The sequence below is a fragment of the Hemitrygon akajei genome, chromosome 1, assembly GCF_048418815.1.
Source record: "Hemitrygon akajei chromosome 1, sHemAka1.3, whole genome shotgun sequence".
In the NCBI taxonomy this organism is placed as follows: Eukaryota; Metazoa; Chordata; class Chondrichthyes; order Myliobatiformes; family Dasyatidae; genus Hemitrygon; species Hemitrygon akajei.
Window position 1 is genome coordinate 32,921,548 of NC_133124.1, and position 18,071 is coordinate 32,939,618.

Below are 18,071 nucleotides of genomic sequence, written 5' to 3' on the forward strand. Positions count from 1 at the left end.
TACAAAAAGGACGGGTTGCATTTGAATCCCAGGGGGACCAATATCCTGGCAGGGAGGTTTGCTAAGGCTACTGGGGAGAGAGAATTGTTGGGGGGTGGGAACCAAACTGAAGAGACTGGGGAAGAGGCTGTTGGCTCACAAAAAGAGAAAGCTTAGAGACCGTGTGTGAGGGAGGTGATAGAGAAGGGACGCACTCAGACCGACAGTTTGAGATGTATCTATTTTAACGCAAGGAGTATTGTGAACAAAGCGGATGAGCTTAGAGCATGGATCAGTACTTGGAGCTATGATGTGGTAGCCATTACAGAGACTTGGATGGCTCAGGGACAGGAATGGTTCCTTCAAGTGCCAGGTTTTGGATGTTTCAGAAAGGACAGGGGAGGAGGCAAAAGAAGTGGGGGCGTGGCACTGTTGATCAGAGATAGTGTTGCGGCTGCAGAAAAGATGGACGTCATGGAGGGGTTGTCTACGGAGTCTCTGGGGGTGGAGGTTAGGAACAGGAAGGGGCAATAACTTTACTAGTTGTTTTTTATAGGCCGCCCAATAATAACAGGGATATCAAGGAGCAGATAGGGAAACAGATCCTGGAAAGGTGTAATAATAACAGAGTTGTCATGATGGGAGATTTAATTTCCCAAATATCAATTATCATCTCCCTAGAGCAAGGGGTTTAGATGGGATGGAGTTTGTTAGGTGCGCTCAGGAAGGTTTCTTGACACAATATGTAGATAAGCCTACAACAGGAGAGACTGTACTTGATTTGGTATTGGGAAATGAACCTGGTCAGGTGTCAGATCTCTCAGTGGGAGAGCATTTTGGAGATAGTAATCATAATTCTATCTCCTTTACAATAGCATTGGAGCGAGATAGGAACAGACAAGTTAGAAAAGCGTTTAATTGGAGTAGGGGGAATTATGAGGCTATCAGCAAGAAATTGGAAGCTTAAATTGAGAACAGATGTTCTCAGGGAAAAGTACGGAAGAAATATGGCAAATGTTCAGGGGATATTTGTGTGGAGTTCTGCCATAGTTACGTTCCAATGAGACAAGGAAGTTATGGTAGGGTACAGGAACCGTGATGTACAAAGGCTAGAATAAATCTAGTCAAGAAGAAAAGAAAAGCTTACAAAAGGTTCTGAGAGCTAGGTAGTGTTAGAGATCTAGAAGGTTATAAGGCTAACAGGAAGGAGCTTAAGAAGGAAATTAGGAGAACCAGAAGGGGCCATGAGAAGGCCATAGAGGCAGGATTAGGCAAAACCCCAAGGCATTCTACAAGAATGTAAAGAGCAAGAGGATAAGACGTGAAAGAATAGGACCTATCAAGTGCGACTGTAGGAAATAGCAGAGGTACTTAATGAATACTTTACTTCAGTGTTCACTACGGAAAAGGATCTTGGTGATTGTAGTGATGACTTGCAGTGGACTGAAAATCTTGAGCATGTAGATATTAAGAAAGAGGATGTGCTGGAGCTTTTGGAAAACATCAAGTTGGTTAAGTCGCCAGGATCTTTGCATCATCAATGGGGACAGGAGAGGTTCCAGAGAATTGGAGGATTGCAGATGTTGTTCCTTTATTCAAGAAAGGAAGCAGAGATAGCCCAGGAAATTATAGACCAGTGAGTCTTACTTCAGTGGTTGGTAAGTTGATGGAGAAGATCCTGAGAGGCAGGATTTATGAAAATTCGGAGAGGTATAATATGATTAGGAATAGTCAGCATGGCTTTGTCAAGGGCAGGTCGTGCCTTACGAGCCTGATTGAATTTTTTGAGGATGTGACTAAACACATTGATGAAGAAAGAGCAGTACATGTAGTGTATATGGATTTCTGCAAGGCATTTGATAAGATACCCCATACAAGGCTTATTGAGAAAGTAAGGAGGCATGGGATTCAAGGGGACATTGCTTTGTGGATCCAGAACTGGCTTGCCCACAGAAGGCAAAGAGTGGTTGTAGATGGGTCATATTCTGCATAGAGGTTGATGACCAATGGTGTGCCTCAGGGTCCCGTTCTGGGACCCTTACTCTTCGTGATCTTTATAAATGACCTGGATGAGGAAGTGGAGGGATGGGTTAGTAAGTTTGCTGATGACACAAAGGTTGGAGGTGTTGTGGATAGTGTGGAGGGCCGTCAGAGGTTACAGTGGGACATTGATCGGATGCAAAACTGGGCTGAGAAGTGGCAGATGGAGTTCAACCCAGATAAGTGTGAAGTGGTTCATTTTGGTAGGTCAAATATGATGGCAGAATATAATATTAATGGTAAGACTCTTGGCAGCGTGGATGATCAGAGGGATCTTGTCGTCCGAGTCCATAGCAGGCTCAAAGCAGCTGCGCAAGTTAATGCTGTGGTTAAGAAGGCATATGATGCATTGGCCTTCATCAATCGTGGGATTGAGTTTAAGAGCTGAGAGGTAATGTGGCAGCTACATAGGACCCTGGTCAGACCCCACTTGGAGTACTGTGCTCAGTTCTGGTCGTCTCACTACAGGAAGGATGTGGAAGCCATAGAAAGGGTGCAGAGGAGATTTACAAGGATGTTGTCTGGATTGGGGAGCATGCCTTATGAGAATAGGTTGAGTGAACTCGGCCTTTTCTCCTTGGAGCGACGGAAGATGAGAGGTGACCTGATAGAGGTGTATAAGATGATGAGAGGCATTGATCATGTGGATAGTTAGAGGCTTTTTCCCAGGGCTGAAATGGTTGCCACAAGAGGACACAGGTTTAAGGTGCTGGGGAGTAGGTACAGAGGAGATGTCAGGGGTAAGTTTTTTACTCAGAGAGTGGTGAGTGTGTGGAATGGGCTGCTAGCAACAGTGGTGAAGGCAGATATGACAGGGTCTTTTAAGAGACTTTTAGATAGGTACATGGAGCTTAGAAAAATAGGGGGCTATAGGTAAGCCTAGTAATTTCTAAGGTTCGGCATAACTTTATAGGCCGAAGGGCTGTAGGTTTTCTATGTGTCTGTTTCTATGAAGGGTTTCAGAACTGAAATGTAAATTGTTCCTCCTTTCCACAAATGATACATAACCTTTTGAGTGTTTCAGACATTTGGTGATTTTATTTTAAACTTTGGAAGTACTTCTTCCATTTCTTACAAATTCTAAAGCCATTAATTGGACTTTTCTGAGCAAGGGAAGCATATTTTCAACAAATACTCAACTAGAATGTACTTGTAAAATTCATTGGTTTATATGCAAGCAACGAATACTAATTAATTCATGTGCAAGTAATTTTGGGGCTCTTTTAATTCCAGGGAGCGGATATGAATATGACTGACAGTGAATCCCACACCCCACTTTTGTGGGCGACTTCACATGGAGCCTGGAATACTGTGAAAACTCTGGTGAAGAGAGGTCCGCTGCTGCTGTTGTCAGTTTCTTACAGCATTAGTCTGATTTCTGTTGTGTTGTGTTTTCATGCATCTGGATAGCAGTTTATCAAAACTTTATGAATTAACAGGAATCTTAATGCTGGATATCTATAACCAGGGACAGGCAGTAGCCTTCCACAAAAAAAAAAATTGCTCGTAACTTGAGCTGTTAATTGCAGATTTATTTTCAGTCAGTATTGTTGGGCTATTTCTCATCCAAGTAATGGGTGAGAATTATCTATATCCAAATAGTGGGTGGCATGGTCTTGTCATACCCATTGTGCTTCAGAAACAGGATTTATTTTAATTTTTGCAATTTACATGCTCTTCCCTTTCCTTTTGTGTGCTTCCTTGCCTTTGGATTTCCAAGACTACGATTAAGCTTGCAGAATATTTGGTTCTGTACCATGGTAAATTCTGTTCTGAATACCCCCGACATGAGTTTCAATAGTTTCACCAGAGAATCTGCTTTACTGTGGGTAATCTGTCTCATCAGTTGAAGTCAGGTTAAAGTGAAGCTAAAGAACTGGAAGTTCTTACACATTAAGTAGATCTGCTAATATGGAACTACATGGGAGACTTGTGATTTCTTACTGCATTTCCAAAACTGGGACAAATGCACATTTGTGTGACATGCACGTGGCAATCTGCATTTGCCATCGCTGCATGGTAAACATTTGTTACTGAGGCATTGCTGTGTGTCTGGTGCAATTTTTTATTAGCATCAGATGCTCCAGCTCTTAAAGCCACCTGTCAACCAGCTACACTCATGCTAAGGAAATACACTCACAGGCCAAGCTTTCTAGGGTCAGAGATACTTCAGAAGTTCTTCACAGATCTTCTGCATTCAGTAAGGGAGCAGATTATGCTACCATTGAGGTAATTGATTTGGTATTGTATATTATGAATTTTTGCTATTGTAAGAATCATTCCATGACTTTTATTATAGCTGATAATATTTATAACTTGTATAACAATCTGTTTTCTTAGGAGCTAATGTAAAAATTAAGAATAATATGCAATGCAACTTCCTTCATTTAACTGTCCTGCAGCCCAAAGGGTTACAAAACCTCAGTGAAGAAATACTTCAGGTAAATGATTATTTGTGCTTCTACTTTGACAGCTTTTAGACCTCTATTTTTCCATAATTATTAAAAATTGGGCTAGTATCTGAAAATTCAAACCCAGTTTGTTCTAAAGCTACAAGTTTGGGGAGAAAGGTGTATCAGCAATTTTGACATGTTTAAACAAATATTTTGTGGGTCTGTTAATTTCTAATCCATTTACCATTTTATCTTTTGTGTCTTTTGCAGTCCGTCGAAGTGCGTGAGCTCTTGAATGACAAAGATATTAATGGCTGTACTCCATTGCACTATGTATGTAAACAGGGTCTAACAGACTCTGTAGTTAAAATGTTGGCACTAAATGTATCTCTTCACTTGAAAACAACAGACAAGAGATCATCACTGCATTTTGCAGCAAGGTAGGTTAGCTCACATATCTCAAATGTATTGCTTTGATTATAAGATTTAGCTTCTTTATATGTCTGAGCTTCTGTTGGTCAGGGTCTGCCAAGGATATCACATCCTATCTGTCTAGATACACAAGCCAAAGCTTGCAATGGAGAGCAAGCTGTTGCCCACGTAGCAAGCTCACCCTCTCTATGCATCTGATGAACCAAAAGGAATGGTAGAGACCAGTGCAGTTTGGGACCAGCAGCATCACGAAAGTTGCCAGTCAGTGTTGAACTCAACATAGGACTGCCTTAGGGACTTCAGATCTGGATTTTCCCCTTGGGGTTTACTCCTGAAGTCTTCCCCATTGTTGGGTGTAGCCACAAGGCAGTGCAGGTTTGAGATCAGAGTGTTCCTTCTCCTAGATGAGCTGCCAACCAGGGGTGACGAGCCCATCTTCACAGAGTGGCTGGCTTTAAGGTGCCAATAACCTGACATTGCCCCCTTCTCCTGTCAGTAGAAATGGTTCCACTGGGCTTCATAGCTAGGCTACACATGGAAACCAAGAGCTGGACTTGGTTGTTAGAGGTTATTTGAGATTGCATGCCATTGGGAGCATTTAGTAGGTAGTGGGAGCTTATCCCCATTACCTCCTCTGGCTATAACAACCTTAAGGTTGTGTATATGTAAGTTGCAATAAATTTAAATACTTTGGAAATAAATGCTTATCTTTGGTGAGCATTAAAGATTCCATGGCATTTTTTCAAAGTGTCCCTCAGTTAGCATACAAATTAGGGACAGGAGTAAGCCATTCATCCCCTCTTCTCTGCTTGATTACTTAATCAATTTTTTTTGTCACATGTATCAAAGTACAGCGCAAAACTTGCCTCACATACCTTTCAAACAGATGGATTCATTACAACAGTGCTTTGAGGTAATACAAGGGAAAGCATGGCAGAGCGCAGAATAACGAGTTGCAGTTATACAGAAAGTGTAGTGCAGGCAGGCAATAAGGAACAAGGTTATAACGAGGTAGATTGAGGTCATGGTTTCGTTTCATCGTACTGGGGAAAAGATTCCATGGGACAGAAGTTTTCCTTTGGCTGGTGCTACATGTTTCAAGCTATTGTATCTTCTGCTCAATGGGAGGAGGAGAAGAAAGACTGTCTCAGCTGGGTGGTGTCTGCTTATAATAGCTGTTTTATTGAGGTAGTAAGAATTATAGGCAGTGTCCACAGCTCTCTGCATTTTATTGCAGTCACAAAGAATGCAGTTGTCACAATAAGCCATGACACATTTGGATAGGATGCTTTTTATGGTGCTTTGATAAAAATTGATGAGGGTCAAAGGAGACAAGCAAAATTTTTTTAGATTCCTGAGGAAGTGGAGGCTCTGGAGAGCTTTCTTAGCCACATCTTCAACATGGTTGGACTAGGACTGGCTATTGGTGATGTTCACCCCCAGGAATTTGAAACTCTTGACCTGTTCAGTACTGTTGATGTAACCAGGAGCACAGGCATTAATGAAATCAATGACCAGATCACTGAGACTTGTATTCCACAATCCCACTTAACTCCATAATTTTTTGTCCCTTTGCACAACAAGAATCAAACTCCACCTAAAAAGTATTCAAAGTTTCCACTGTATTTCAAGGAAAATAGTTGCAAAGAGCCACAACCCTCTGAGAGAAAAGACAATAACATCAACCCTGTTTTAAATTGCAATCCCTTTTTCCCAACCAGTAACCTCCAAGTTTAGTTTCTTCTTAGTTTAGATAAAATGGACTCTTGACCTTATTTCCTACTTGCTCTGCACTTTCCCTGTAACTGTAATACTCTCAGTGTTCACCCTGTCAAGAATTCCCAGGATCTATATGTGTCAGTCATGGTGGCTGTCACATTTCTAATGTAAGGTAGATACAAACCTGGTCTGTCTAATGCTTCCTCATAATACGATATTCTAGATTCTACATTTGTAGCACCTTCTCAGTGTTCATTGCGAATTTCTGCTTAAGAGCTTTGGCATTATTCCAAGAAATATGAATTTCCCATCATGGAAAAAAATGACTTCTGAGATCAAAGCCTCTGGGTTCAGACAGAAGTGAGCAGAGAGACAAAGGCAAGGAACTGGGGGTCAGGTTTCTATGGTAGATAAGTTGCACATGAGGGGGATGCAGGTGCTGTCTGGAAGAAGGATCGGGGCCAGGAGGAAGTGGGTGAAGTTCTTCAAAGAAGAATGGGATCTGGAAATGGGGCAGGAAGAGATCTTAAGGTGGGTTTAGAGTCTGTATTCAGGAGGAGCTAAGCTTACTTAGCAATTCACGCCACTGGACTTTGTACGTTCTCTTCATGACAGTGAGGGTTTCCTCGGTGTGCTCCAGTTTTCTCCCACGGTCCAAAGACATACCAGTTGGTAGGTTAATTAGTCACTGTAAATCGTCCAGTGCTAAGGCTAGGGTTAAATCAGGGGGTGCTGGATGGTGTGGTTTGAAGGGCCAGAAGAGCCAATTCTGCCTCTTATCTCAAAAAACAAATCAAAATAAAAGTGAAACCCACTGACACCAATATACTTTTAATTGCAGCTATGGCCGGCTCCATACATGCAAACTGCTGTTGCAGGCTATAAATGACTCTAAGCTACTGAACGAGGGGGATGAGAAAGGAATGACGCCGCTGCTGTTGGCGGCACAGAACGGGCACACCGACGTGGTGCAGCTGCTCCTCAGGAAAGGAGCTCTCCTCATGCGGTGAGTGGTGAGGCGACGCCACGTCTTCATTCTCTACCACACTGACTACGGAAGAAAATGAGAAAGGGAAGACTTCTCACTCATTTCACTTTCTTGCTAAACTTAATAACATTTGTCATTGATTGGATTAGATCACTTTCTCATTATTTGCACTCAGAATAGGTTTTCTCTATTCTCTCCATGTAACATACAGTAAAACAATCGCCACTTCAAACAAATACAGCTCACTATTCTAATGTAACCCTTTATTTTCCTCTTATTCTTACTACCTGTCTATATTTCTTCCTGCCATCCTTTTTCCTTATTGTTCATGCCCCTGAACCACTTCAGCAAAGATACACAGACCTAACCAGTTTAATCTGATCTCATCTGCCACCTGGTTTTCCTCTATCAGAAATTCCCTTTGCTCTTCCTGTCACTCAGTAAGATGTATTTCTCTTTATCAGGCCTGCTGAAGAGTCCCTTATCTGAAATTTCAACTGCTTCCCTTTTTACAGATGCTTCCTGACCCCCTTATCTTAGTATTTTCTGTTTTATCTCAGATCTACATCATCTGCAGTTCTTCCCAATGATCACATATTTCTTTACCTGCGCCAGCTTTCACTCAGATTTCTCTTGGCAAACATAATGCCCATGCATAACCCTTGCAGAATGGTTCATGTTTTGAAGCAGCGTTACTCCAAAATCCTTGGAGGAGGATTTTTTTCTAATATCTGGATAATAGGGCTGAGATGGATAATAAATCAGCCATGATGGAATGGCTATGGTTATGTGGGCCAAATGAGCTAATTCTGCCTCTTCATCTTAAGGTCTTATAATTTGATGCCTGCCCTATTGCTGGTGAGCCTTATTCAATAGCTGCCATTCCGTTTCGGAATCAGATTTCTACAGCATTGCGGATTATCTTTTGCCTACTGTTCTCCACCAGCTCCCTGAGATAGTTCTGGTTTGTTCTCGTTCCTCTAACTTCTCATTTGCCTGTTTTTTTTTTTAATTAGCTATTTGTCAGATTCCCTTTTGAAATTTGTTATAGATTCTGGTCTAGTTTATTGTTTCTGATATGACCTGTATGCATTAAGAGATCGGTCTTTTAATGATAATTTATTTTCAGACACTGAACTGGCAGTTCCCATGTGACCTAGCTATAGGTGGAACCTCATGTAACTACTGAGCTAGCTGTACAGGCAAAGGTTCTGCATCTCTTTAAGGCAGGCGAACAGAGAACATAGTACAAAGTTATAACAAATTTTATTAACAAACAGAGAGAGACAAGTCTGATTTCAAATTAAATACAGCTTCTGAGTTACCATCAGATCAAATAAAATGCAATAGTACTATCTTTAGCTTATGGCTCATACAAGACTGAAGTCTCATCTGTCCATCACAGTGTGAAATAAAATGCATCAAAAGGAACTGCGTAAGTAACGAACCTTACGTGGGTACACATGGTCACTGAAATAAATCAACCGAGACGATCAGCAATGCTGCCAGTCACCTTCCACAATGGACTAGACACTGGCCCAAGCACGTCAGGACAGCAAGCCTTTAAGGCAACCTGGAGAGAAAGGTCCCACACTATTTTCCTTCCAGCTGGAAGCAACAGGGACAATTCTCGATTCCACTTGTCTACAGTCATACTGCCATTGTAAGATTACAGTGGAGGGAATGGCAGTAAAGATCAATGATTTCCATGGATCTCTAAGATTTAGGGAAATAACATGAGTGAAGAAAGGAGGGCGATGTTATCACTGGCAGTAGGGTCTGAAACATGCAAAATGTTAGCCTGTCTACTTGTGCCATAACTTACAGACATGGTCTCTTTTGCAGGTTATAGTAAATTCATTAAAGGGATACACTAACGTAGACATCATTATTATGGGATGCGCCGTATGACCATGAACGTTCTTGGCAAACTTTTCTACTGAAGTAGTTTGCAATTGCCTTCTTATGGGCAGTATCTTTACAAGATGGGTGACCCCAGCCATTATTAACACTTCCCAGACTGTCTGCCTGGTGTCAGTGGTCACATAAGCAGGACTTGTGATATGTACCAGCTGCTCAAATTCCATCCATCACCTGCTCTCATGGCTTCATGTAGTGCCCTGTAGAGATTTGGCTCATGTAATCACGGGAACGGATAGGTTAATACATAGTCAGGCTAAAGACAGCACGATGAGCTCTGCCTTGGAGGTAGTACTCAAGAGCATACCGTAGTTTCAAACCATTCCAGTAGTGAAGCTACTGTATGAAGATGAAGATGAGTGACTGAGGGGATGTGGATCATTTGTGCCTTTTGTGGCACATGTGATTGTGTGGCAACATATACAAATGATTAGACCTTACGATGCAGGAGCAGAATTACGCCATTTGGCCCATTGAGTTTGCTCCACCATTTCATCTTGGCTGATCCACTTTCCTCTCAGCCCGAATCTCCTGCCTTCTCCCCGTATCCCTTCATGCCCTGACTAATCAAGAATCTATCAAACTCCGTCTTAAACGTACCCAATGACTTGGCCTCCACAGTCACCTGTGTTGATAAGTTCTACCAATTCATCACTCTCTGGCTAAAGAAATTCTTCCTTGTCTCCATTCTAAATAGACACCCCTCTGTTCTGAGGCTGCGTCCTCTGATCCTCGGCTCTCCCACCATTGGTAACATCCTCTCCACATCACACTCTATTGAGACCTTTCAGCAATCAGTAGGTTTCAATAAGATCCCTCCCCCATTCTTCTAAATTCCAGTGAGTACTGGCCCAGAGCTATCAAATGCTCCTCATATGATACGCCTTTCAATCCTGGAAGCTGCTTTGAACCCTCTCCAATGTCAGCACAGCCTTTCTTCAGTATGACTCCATTTTTGTGAGCAGCGCCATTCAGCAAATGGTATGCAATAGACCCTGCATGTATTATGTAAGGACATAGGGAGGAAGCAGTGAGCGACTGTAAGTGGACACCCGCGTTTACACACAGCAGCTGATACCGATGGAAGCGGACTGGCTCAAGGCACTGCACATTGACACTAATACTGGAACTCCTGAGGACCTACAGAAGCACTTTGTTCCTGTGTCCAACATTGTTGGATGTTACACTCACATTTGTTTTTCTCCAGAGTCAAGCACAATTAATATCATTCGAGTCCACTTCCTTGTGATCTTAAACAACATCTGGAGGAAGAATAGCACAAGGTGGAACAAAATGGTGCTGCTGAAGATTCAACATAGTGATTGGTTGACCTCATTAGTGATGGTCAGAAAGGGAAGTGACATGGGGCACTAATGATTAGCAGGCCAGGCAGCATCCATGAGGAGGGAAACAGGTATAGAAAATTTCTGAGCTCCTGCTGTGTAAGCAGGACTGCAGACCAGAGTGGCCACTGTTCTTTTCAAATATTGTCCTTTTTAGCTGGGTCTGGAGCATTTCCGCATGCTGGTTGTTAACCACTCAAAGGGATTACAATTATCAGATCTCATATGTGTGCAGAATGGACAATACAAGTTCTGCAACTCATGACCTCTGTGATAGGGTAGTTAAGAAGGCCTATGGGATGCTAGGCTTCATTAATAGGATGACTGAGTCCAAGAGTAGAGAGGTCATGTTGTAACTCTACAAATCTCTGGTGAGACCGCACTTAGAGTATTGTGTTCAGTTCTGGTCACCTCATTATAGGAAGGATGTGGAAGCTATGGAGAGGGTGCAGAGGAGATTTACCAGGATGTTGCCTGGATTGGAAAACGAGTCTTATGAGGCAAGGTTAGCAGAACTGGGACTTTTCTCTTTGAAGCGTAGAAGGATGAGAGGGGACTTGATAGAGGTCTACAAGATTATGAGAGGCATAGATTAGGGTGGATAGCCATTACCTGTTTCCCAGCAAACACCAGAGGGCATACGTACAAAGTTAAGGGAGGGAAGTTTAGGGGAGACATCAGGGGTAAGTTTTTTACGCAGAGGATTGTGAGTGCCTGGAATGACTTGCCAGGGATGGTGGTGGAGGCTAAAACATTAGGGATATTTAAGATCCTCTTGGACAGGCACATGGATGGAAGAAAAATAGAGGGTTACGGCGTAGTGTGGGTTTAGTTTTTTTTAAGGAATATATGGGTCGGCAGAACATCGAGGGCTGAAGGGCCTGTACTGTGCTGTAGTATTCTAGTGTCTAGTGAGGCAAACGTTTCTGATACACCAGATCAACTCACTTTACTCTAATAGAATATGGCATTGCTTAACTTTTCTATACTATCCGAAATCTAGTTGGACAGATAAATAAGCTTTTGCTTTATTTTTCGATCCATTGAAGTGACTACAAGTGTTGGACAGCTTTACATTATGCTGCATTTGGAGGATATTCTCGAACAATGGAAGTATTATTACGGTGTAATACATCACTTCTTGACCAGGTGGATGAAAAAGGAGTAAGTGAATATGTTTCATTTATTTTCATTTTGTCCATGCTACTTAGTTTTTGTTGATGTGTAAGACCCCAATACGTTACTTGTACAACTTTGATGCTTAGTAAACCAAAGCACTTTTTTAATTAAATTTTCTGTTCACATACCCAAGGCCCTATTGATCTAACCTTCTGTTTAACAAATGAAGCTCTCATTTTTCCCTTGCCACACCATTCCTCATCCTACTCAACTCTCTCTACTGCCTTAAACCTCACCATCTTCATTAATTCCATGTTGCCAGCTACCCTCAGAGCAGATTAAGCCAATAAAAAGTGTGGTGAACTAGATATACCTGTCTGACTGCTCCTGTGGCTCCTCCCACAGACCCTGCTGACTACCCCTGTGGCTCCTCCCACAGACCCCTGTATGAAGGCGAATGTGGCCTGCTGCTCTCCCTCATTTCCCCAGGATGTAGTGTTCTTCAGTCAATAAAAGCCGATATCTCACCTCCTAAGTCTCGGCGTGAGTTATTGATGGTGCATCAATTTTATTGACTGAAAGTTACAACATGGAAACCGCTTTACGCCCAGAACGCCTAGACTTGGACCCCCGAGACCCTGGAGCAGCTCTTGCTTTTGAACACTGGCTGGTGTGCTTCCAAAAGTTTATTCGTTCATCAGGGACATATCCACCTACGAGGAGGCGCTTGCCGCCCTCCAAAGACAGTACCTGCGGCCAGTAAATCCAGTTTATGCACGGCACCGCTTGGCAACGCGAAAACAGCGGCCTACGGAGTCGACTGCTGAATTTTTCCGCGAGTTACTGACCCTAGCGCGGGACTGTGACTGCAAAGCGCTCACAGCGGAACAGCATAAGGAACTCTTGGTCCGAGACGCTTTTGTGACTGGGGTTCGGTCAGTGTGTATCCGCCAGTGGCTGCTGGAAAAAGCTGATCTTACCTTACGCTCCGCGATAGAGACGGCCGATTCGATAGAGGCTGCGCAACTGTACGCCGAAGAAGTCCAACCGAGCCATTCCCCGGTTCCGAGCGAATTTGCCAACGCCGCTGCCAGTCGCGGTATCTCAAACCCCACGAATTCGCCAGGTACGAAACTCTGTTACTTTTGTGGGCTTCGGAAACATGCCCGGGAAAGCTGTCCGGCGCGCGAAGCGACATGTTCCAGCTGTGGGAAGAAGGGCCATTTCGCCAAGGTCTGTAAATCTAAACCGCGCCCGGGGTCGAGCAGCGCCGCGTCTGAGACCTGGGGGCCGCCATTTTGCATGACCGGATGTGGACAACCATCTTTGCCGGCGTCACCTGGCCCCGCCCCTACCTACCCGTGTGCGACCTGGGAGCCGCCATCTTGCATGCCCGGATGTGAGCGGCCATCTTTGCCGGCGTCACCAGGCCCCGCCCCCGACACGCCCCGTTCAACGCTGGCTTCCGTGACCCTCGATCAAAGCGCTCCGCACCAGCTCGCAAGGTCGATGATGGACATCCTGGTGGAGGGGCACAGGACTAGCTGCCTGTTTGACACGGGCAGCACTGAGAGTTTTATTGACCCGGCCACAGTGAAACGCTGCGGACTCGTTACACGGCCGGTCCGTCAGAAGATCACCTTGGCTTCCGGGTCGCATTCCACAGACATCCGGGTGGGTTGTGTAGCGACATTGGTGGTGCAGGGCACAGAATATCGGAACTTTGCATTCCTGGTCATGCCTCGGCTGTGCGCACCTGTGCTATTGGGGCTGGACTTCCAGAGCCATCTCGAAAGTGTGACTATGGCATATGACGGGCCCCTCCCACCACTCACTGTCAGGAATCCTCAGTTTGGTGGGACTTCGCCATATACCCCGTTACCGCACACACATACACCCCGAACCCCACATCCCGCCCAGCACCATGCCGATAGCTGTGCTGCTGACACTATTTGCAACCTCTCCACCCTCAAGATCCCTCCCCCATCGCTGTTCACCAACCTGACCCCCGACTGTAAACCTGTGGCAACTAAAAGTAGGAGGTACAGTGCGGGGGACAGGGCCTTTATTCATTCAGAGGTGCAGCGGCTGCTCAGGGAGGGGATCATTGAGCCAAGCACAAGCCCATGGCGGTCCCAGGTGGTCGTTGTTCGGACTGGGCAGAAAAATAGGATGGTTGTGGACTACAGCCAGACCATCAATAGATTCACGCAGCTTGACGCGTACCCCCTACCCCGCATCGCGGATATGGTCAACCAGATAGCTCAGTACAAGGTGTACTCGACAATTGATCTGAAATCCGCTTATCACCAGCTCCCCATCCGCCCAGAGGACCGCCCCTACACCGCCTTCGAGGCGGGTGGCAGGCTCTATCACTTTCTGCGCGTCCCGTTTGGTGTCACAAATGGGGTCTCGGTCTTCCAGAGGGAGATGGACCGGATGGTGGACCAGTACAAACTGACGGCCACATTTCCCTATCTAGATAACATCACCATCTGTGGTCGCGACTGGTCGGACCATGACGCCAACCTCCAACGTTTTTTCCAGGTGGCCGATGCTTTGAACCTGACTTATAACAAGGACAAGTGTGTGTTCAGAACCACACGACTCGCTATCCTTGGGTATGTCGTGGAGAACGGGGTCATTGGCCCTGACCCCGACCGTATGCGCCCCCTGTTAGAACTCCCTCTTCCCACTACTCTCAAGGCCCTCCGGCGGTGCCTGGGTTTTTTTTCCTATTACGCCCAATGGGTTCCCCATTACGCAGACAAGGCCCGCCCCCTGGTCAAGTCTACCACCTTTCCCCTCTCTGCCGAGGCCCGCGCGGCCTTCAGCTGCATTAAAGGGGACATTGCCAAAGCAACGATGCATGCGGTAGACGAGACCATTCCCTTCCAAGTAGAGAGTGACGCCTCTGACGTCGCGCTGGCTGCTACCCTCAATCAGGAAGGCAGGCCAGTGGCGTTTTTTTCCCGTACCCTTCAAGGCTCTGAACTTCGGCACTCCACGGTGGAGAAAGAAGCCCAAGCCATAGTGGAAGCTATTCGGCACTGGAGGCACTATCTCGCCGGCAGAAGGTTCACCTTGCTGACCGACCAGCGCTCGGTTGCGAACACCTTTATTAGAGAGAGAGGCCATTAATTGACCAAGTAAAAGTAAAGTAAAATCAGCAAAGTCTCCACACAGACTTCTTTTGATTGGATAACACTGATACATTGTGGCCATAAGTAACTAAGTGCTTATGGAAAAAACTCCATCTGTATTTCTAGTTTAAAGGGAAATGTGGTTTTGAAATATATATCTGCCGCAGGAGGGGACAGGAGGTTGGAATTAGGTAAATTCTCAGTCTGAGGCCTTTGTCAGTCAGAGTTGACCATGGATATTGCATCCTAGCTGTCTAGATACACAAACCTGGGCAATACGATATGGAGAGCAAGCTTGTTACCCACGTAGCAAACTCCCCCTATCCACGGCCCTGATGAATCCAAAGGAATGGCAGAGACCCATGCAGTTTGGTAGCAGCAGGGTTGCAGGAGTTGCCAGTCAGCGTTCAACTCAATGTAGAACTGTCTTAGGGACTCCAGCTCCGGAATTTTCCCTTAGGATTTCCTCCCAAAGTCTTCCCCATGAGTGGGAACAGCTGCAAGGCAGCGGAGGTTTGAGATCAGAGTTTTCCTTCTTCTAGATGTGCTGCCAGCCACGGCTGATGATCCCCATCCATCTGAAGCAACTGGTTTTAAGATGCCAGTAACCCGCCTTTGCCCCTTCTCCTGTCAGTAGAAACTGTTCCGCCAGGCTTAGTAGCTAAGCCACACGTGAAGGCCAGGACCTGGACTTGGTTGTCAGAGGCTACTTGAAGCGCACACCACTGAGAGCTTGTCCCCACTACCAACCCTGGCTATAACAACCTTAAGAAATATGGTATTTAACAAATATGTTGTGTTAAGATACATCAGATAGCTATAATGTGTTCTATAGTGCTGCATGTTGAAATACAGGGAGAAATTTTAACTCATCCTTTCAGATATGAATGGGGTGGGAGGAGAGTTGAATACAGTCATCAGTTCAATTTACTTCATGCTAATTAAAAGTTTAGCCATACTGATTAGCCATTGACCGATGGTGTGATTTTCAGCTGATTAAAAATGTTAAAGGACTCACAATACCACTAATACCGATGGCAAGGAAAACATCTGTAATTTTGTGGTGTAAGTGAGAACTTTTTGTCGGTTAATCTTCAATCATCTTTCATTGTCGTTCAGCCATTCCAAAGGGATAGAAAAGATTGTAGTTTTCACATTGTACCTGGTCAGATAGAAGTTATCAGCATTTTATAAAGATAGTTAATCATTCCAGTGGTACAGATGGCATTATATTTTTCCCTGTATTATTTAAATAATTCACAAAAACCTTCTTTATTATTCATTCCAAAGAACACGGCTCTCCACTTGGCTGCAAAAGGAGGACATAATGGTGCAGTGCGCCTCTTGCTAGCCAGGGGAGCTGCGATTACCCTGAACAAGAATGAAGCTTCCTTTTTTCATGAAGCAATTCGCAATAAAAGAAAGGATACCGCTTTAGTTATTATCCAAAGTGAAAGGTACGAATGTGATATTTCACTTATTGCTGTGCTTATGTAAATTTTTGAAACAATTTATTATCAAAATATTTAGTTTAAGTATCATCTCTACAAAAAAGACAGAATTAAATGCATCGGCACTGGCCAAATTATCAGTTATTAAATATACATCCAGATTGTTCTTCCGCAGTAGGCCTTCGTAGCAATAAGGAGGTGACAACATCCAGGCAATAAGGCCTACTGTGTGCAGCAAAAGGAGAACAGGTGATGTGCCACACAAAGATTGGTTGCTTCAGAGTTCTGCTGGACGGTCGATGTGCCACTGTTAGAGGTTGCTCTATGATTGTTTTGCTGAGTGTGAACAAAACAATGTTCAAATGTGAGGGTTAGGTGGAAAAAGAAAAGGCCAGTTCTGCTTTGTATGTCCTCCAGATCGAGCATGCTCAGTTCTGTTTGCCACCTCTCTGCCAGTGATATTGCTTGTGCGTGCTTTTCCTGTTCGAGTTTGTGAGGTGGCGACACTATCCTCTCCTGTTAGAGGGATCAATCAGATTCTCATAGTCAAAGAGTCAAAGAGAGACTATGACTCAATCATTTTGCTACCAAATCCACACTATTGACTCCCCATTCTGTGCCAAAATATTATGGGAGTGAAGTGGGAGTGGAAAATGTGAAGAGATTTTAAGGTGCTTCAGCAACATGTGTGACTCTGGGTAGCCAATATTTGACGTAAAAAGCCTTGGGATTGCAAACACAAGTGAAGATGCAGAGGAGACTTGACAATTTCGGTTTAAACAAAGATCTTGCAAGAATGGGTAGATATGACTCAGATGACAGTTAGGTAACTCCCTGCAGGGAATGGAACAATACCAGGCTCAGAATAATTAATTCAAAGGCACATATAACAGACAGAATGCCATGGGATTCACTATTTGAATTTTGTTATCTTTTCTCATTTTAGATTTGATGAATCTGTACAAGCCTTTTTACATGGTTCTTCTATGCAATGCCCAATACTGGAAATGATTGAACATCTCCCAGAAGCCTTTGCTGTAAGTCAGCTTTTGAAATAATCATTGCATTATTGTTTAGATGCTCATCGATTCTATCAAATCGCTTGAAATATTTTTGTAATGTGACTTATGCACTCTTTCTGTTTGTACAGCTCCATAGAAGAGGCTGCTCCAGAATAAGTCTAATCTGCCGCAAGCTTCTATTAACCTTGGCCTTTTAGTGCTTTTGTGGGTTTTAAATTGACAAATCATCTGAAATTGAATTGAATGCAAATTGAAAAACGTTTTGGATTTTATAATTTTGCATAATTAATTCCTTACTTTCACTCTCTACTTATTCCCACCTTTTCTTATGTTAAACAGTATAATAACCATATAACCATTTAACAATGACAGCATGGAAACAGGCCATCTCGGACCTTCTAGTCCGTGCTGAACGCTTACTCTCACCTAGTCCCACCAACCTGCACTCAGCCCATAACCCTCCATTCCTTTCCTGTCCATATACCTATTTTAAATGACAATGTCAAACCTGCCTCTACCACT

The 18,071-nt window shown here is 44.1% G+C and overlaps 1 protein-coding gene across 4 annotated transcripts in view; it reads left to right on the top strand.

The window, feature by feature from the left end:
• Positions 1-18,071, top strand: part of LOC140725297 (transient receptor potential cation channel subfamily A member 1-like) — a 119,726-nt gene that overhangs the window by 56,955 nt on the left and 44,700 nt on the right. For all 4 annotated transcript variants that reach the window (XM_073040594.1, XM_073040620.1, XM_073040603.1 and 1 more), the window contains 7 exons: positions 3,253-3,352; positions 4,360-4,460; positions 4,683-4,852; positions 7,405-7,569; positions 11,864-11,978; positions 16,367-16,533; positions 17,474-17,564. In XM_073040594.1, coding sequence (XP_072896695.1) covers positions 3,253-3,352; positions 4,360-4,460; positions 4,683-4,852; positions 7,405-7,569; positions 11,864-11,978; positions 16,367-16,533; positions 17,474-17,564 — 909 coding nt within the window. The remainder of the gene's footprint in view (positions 1-3,252; positions 3,353-4,359; positions 4,461-4,682; positions 4,853-7,404; positions 7,570-11,863; positions 11,979-16,366; positions 16,534-17,473; positions 17,565-18,071) is intronic.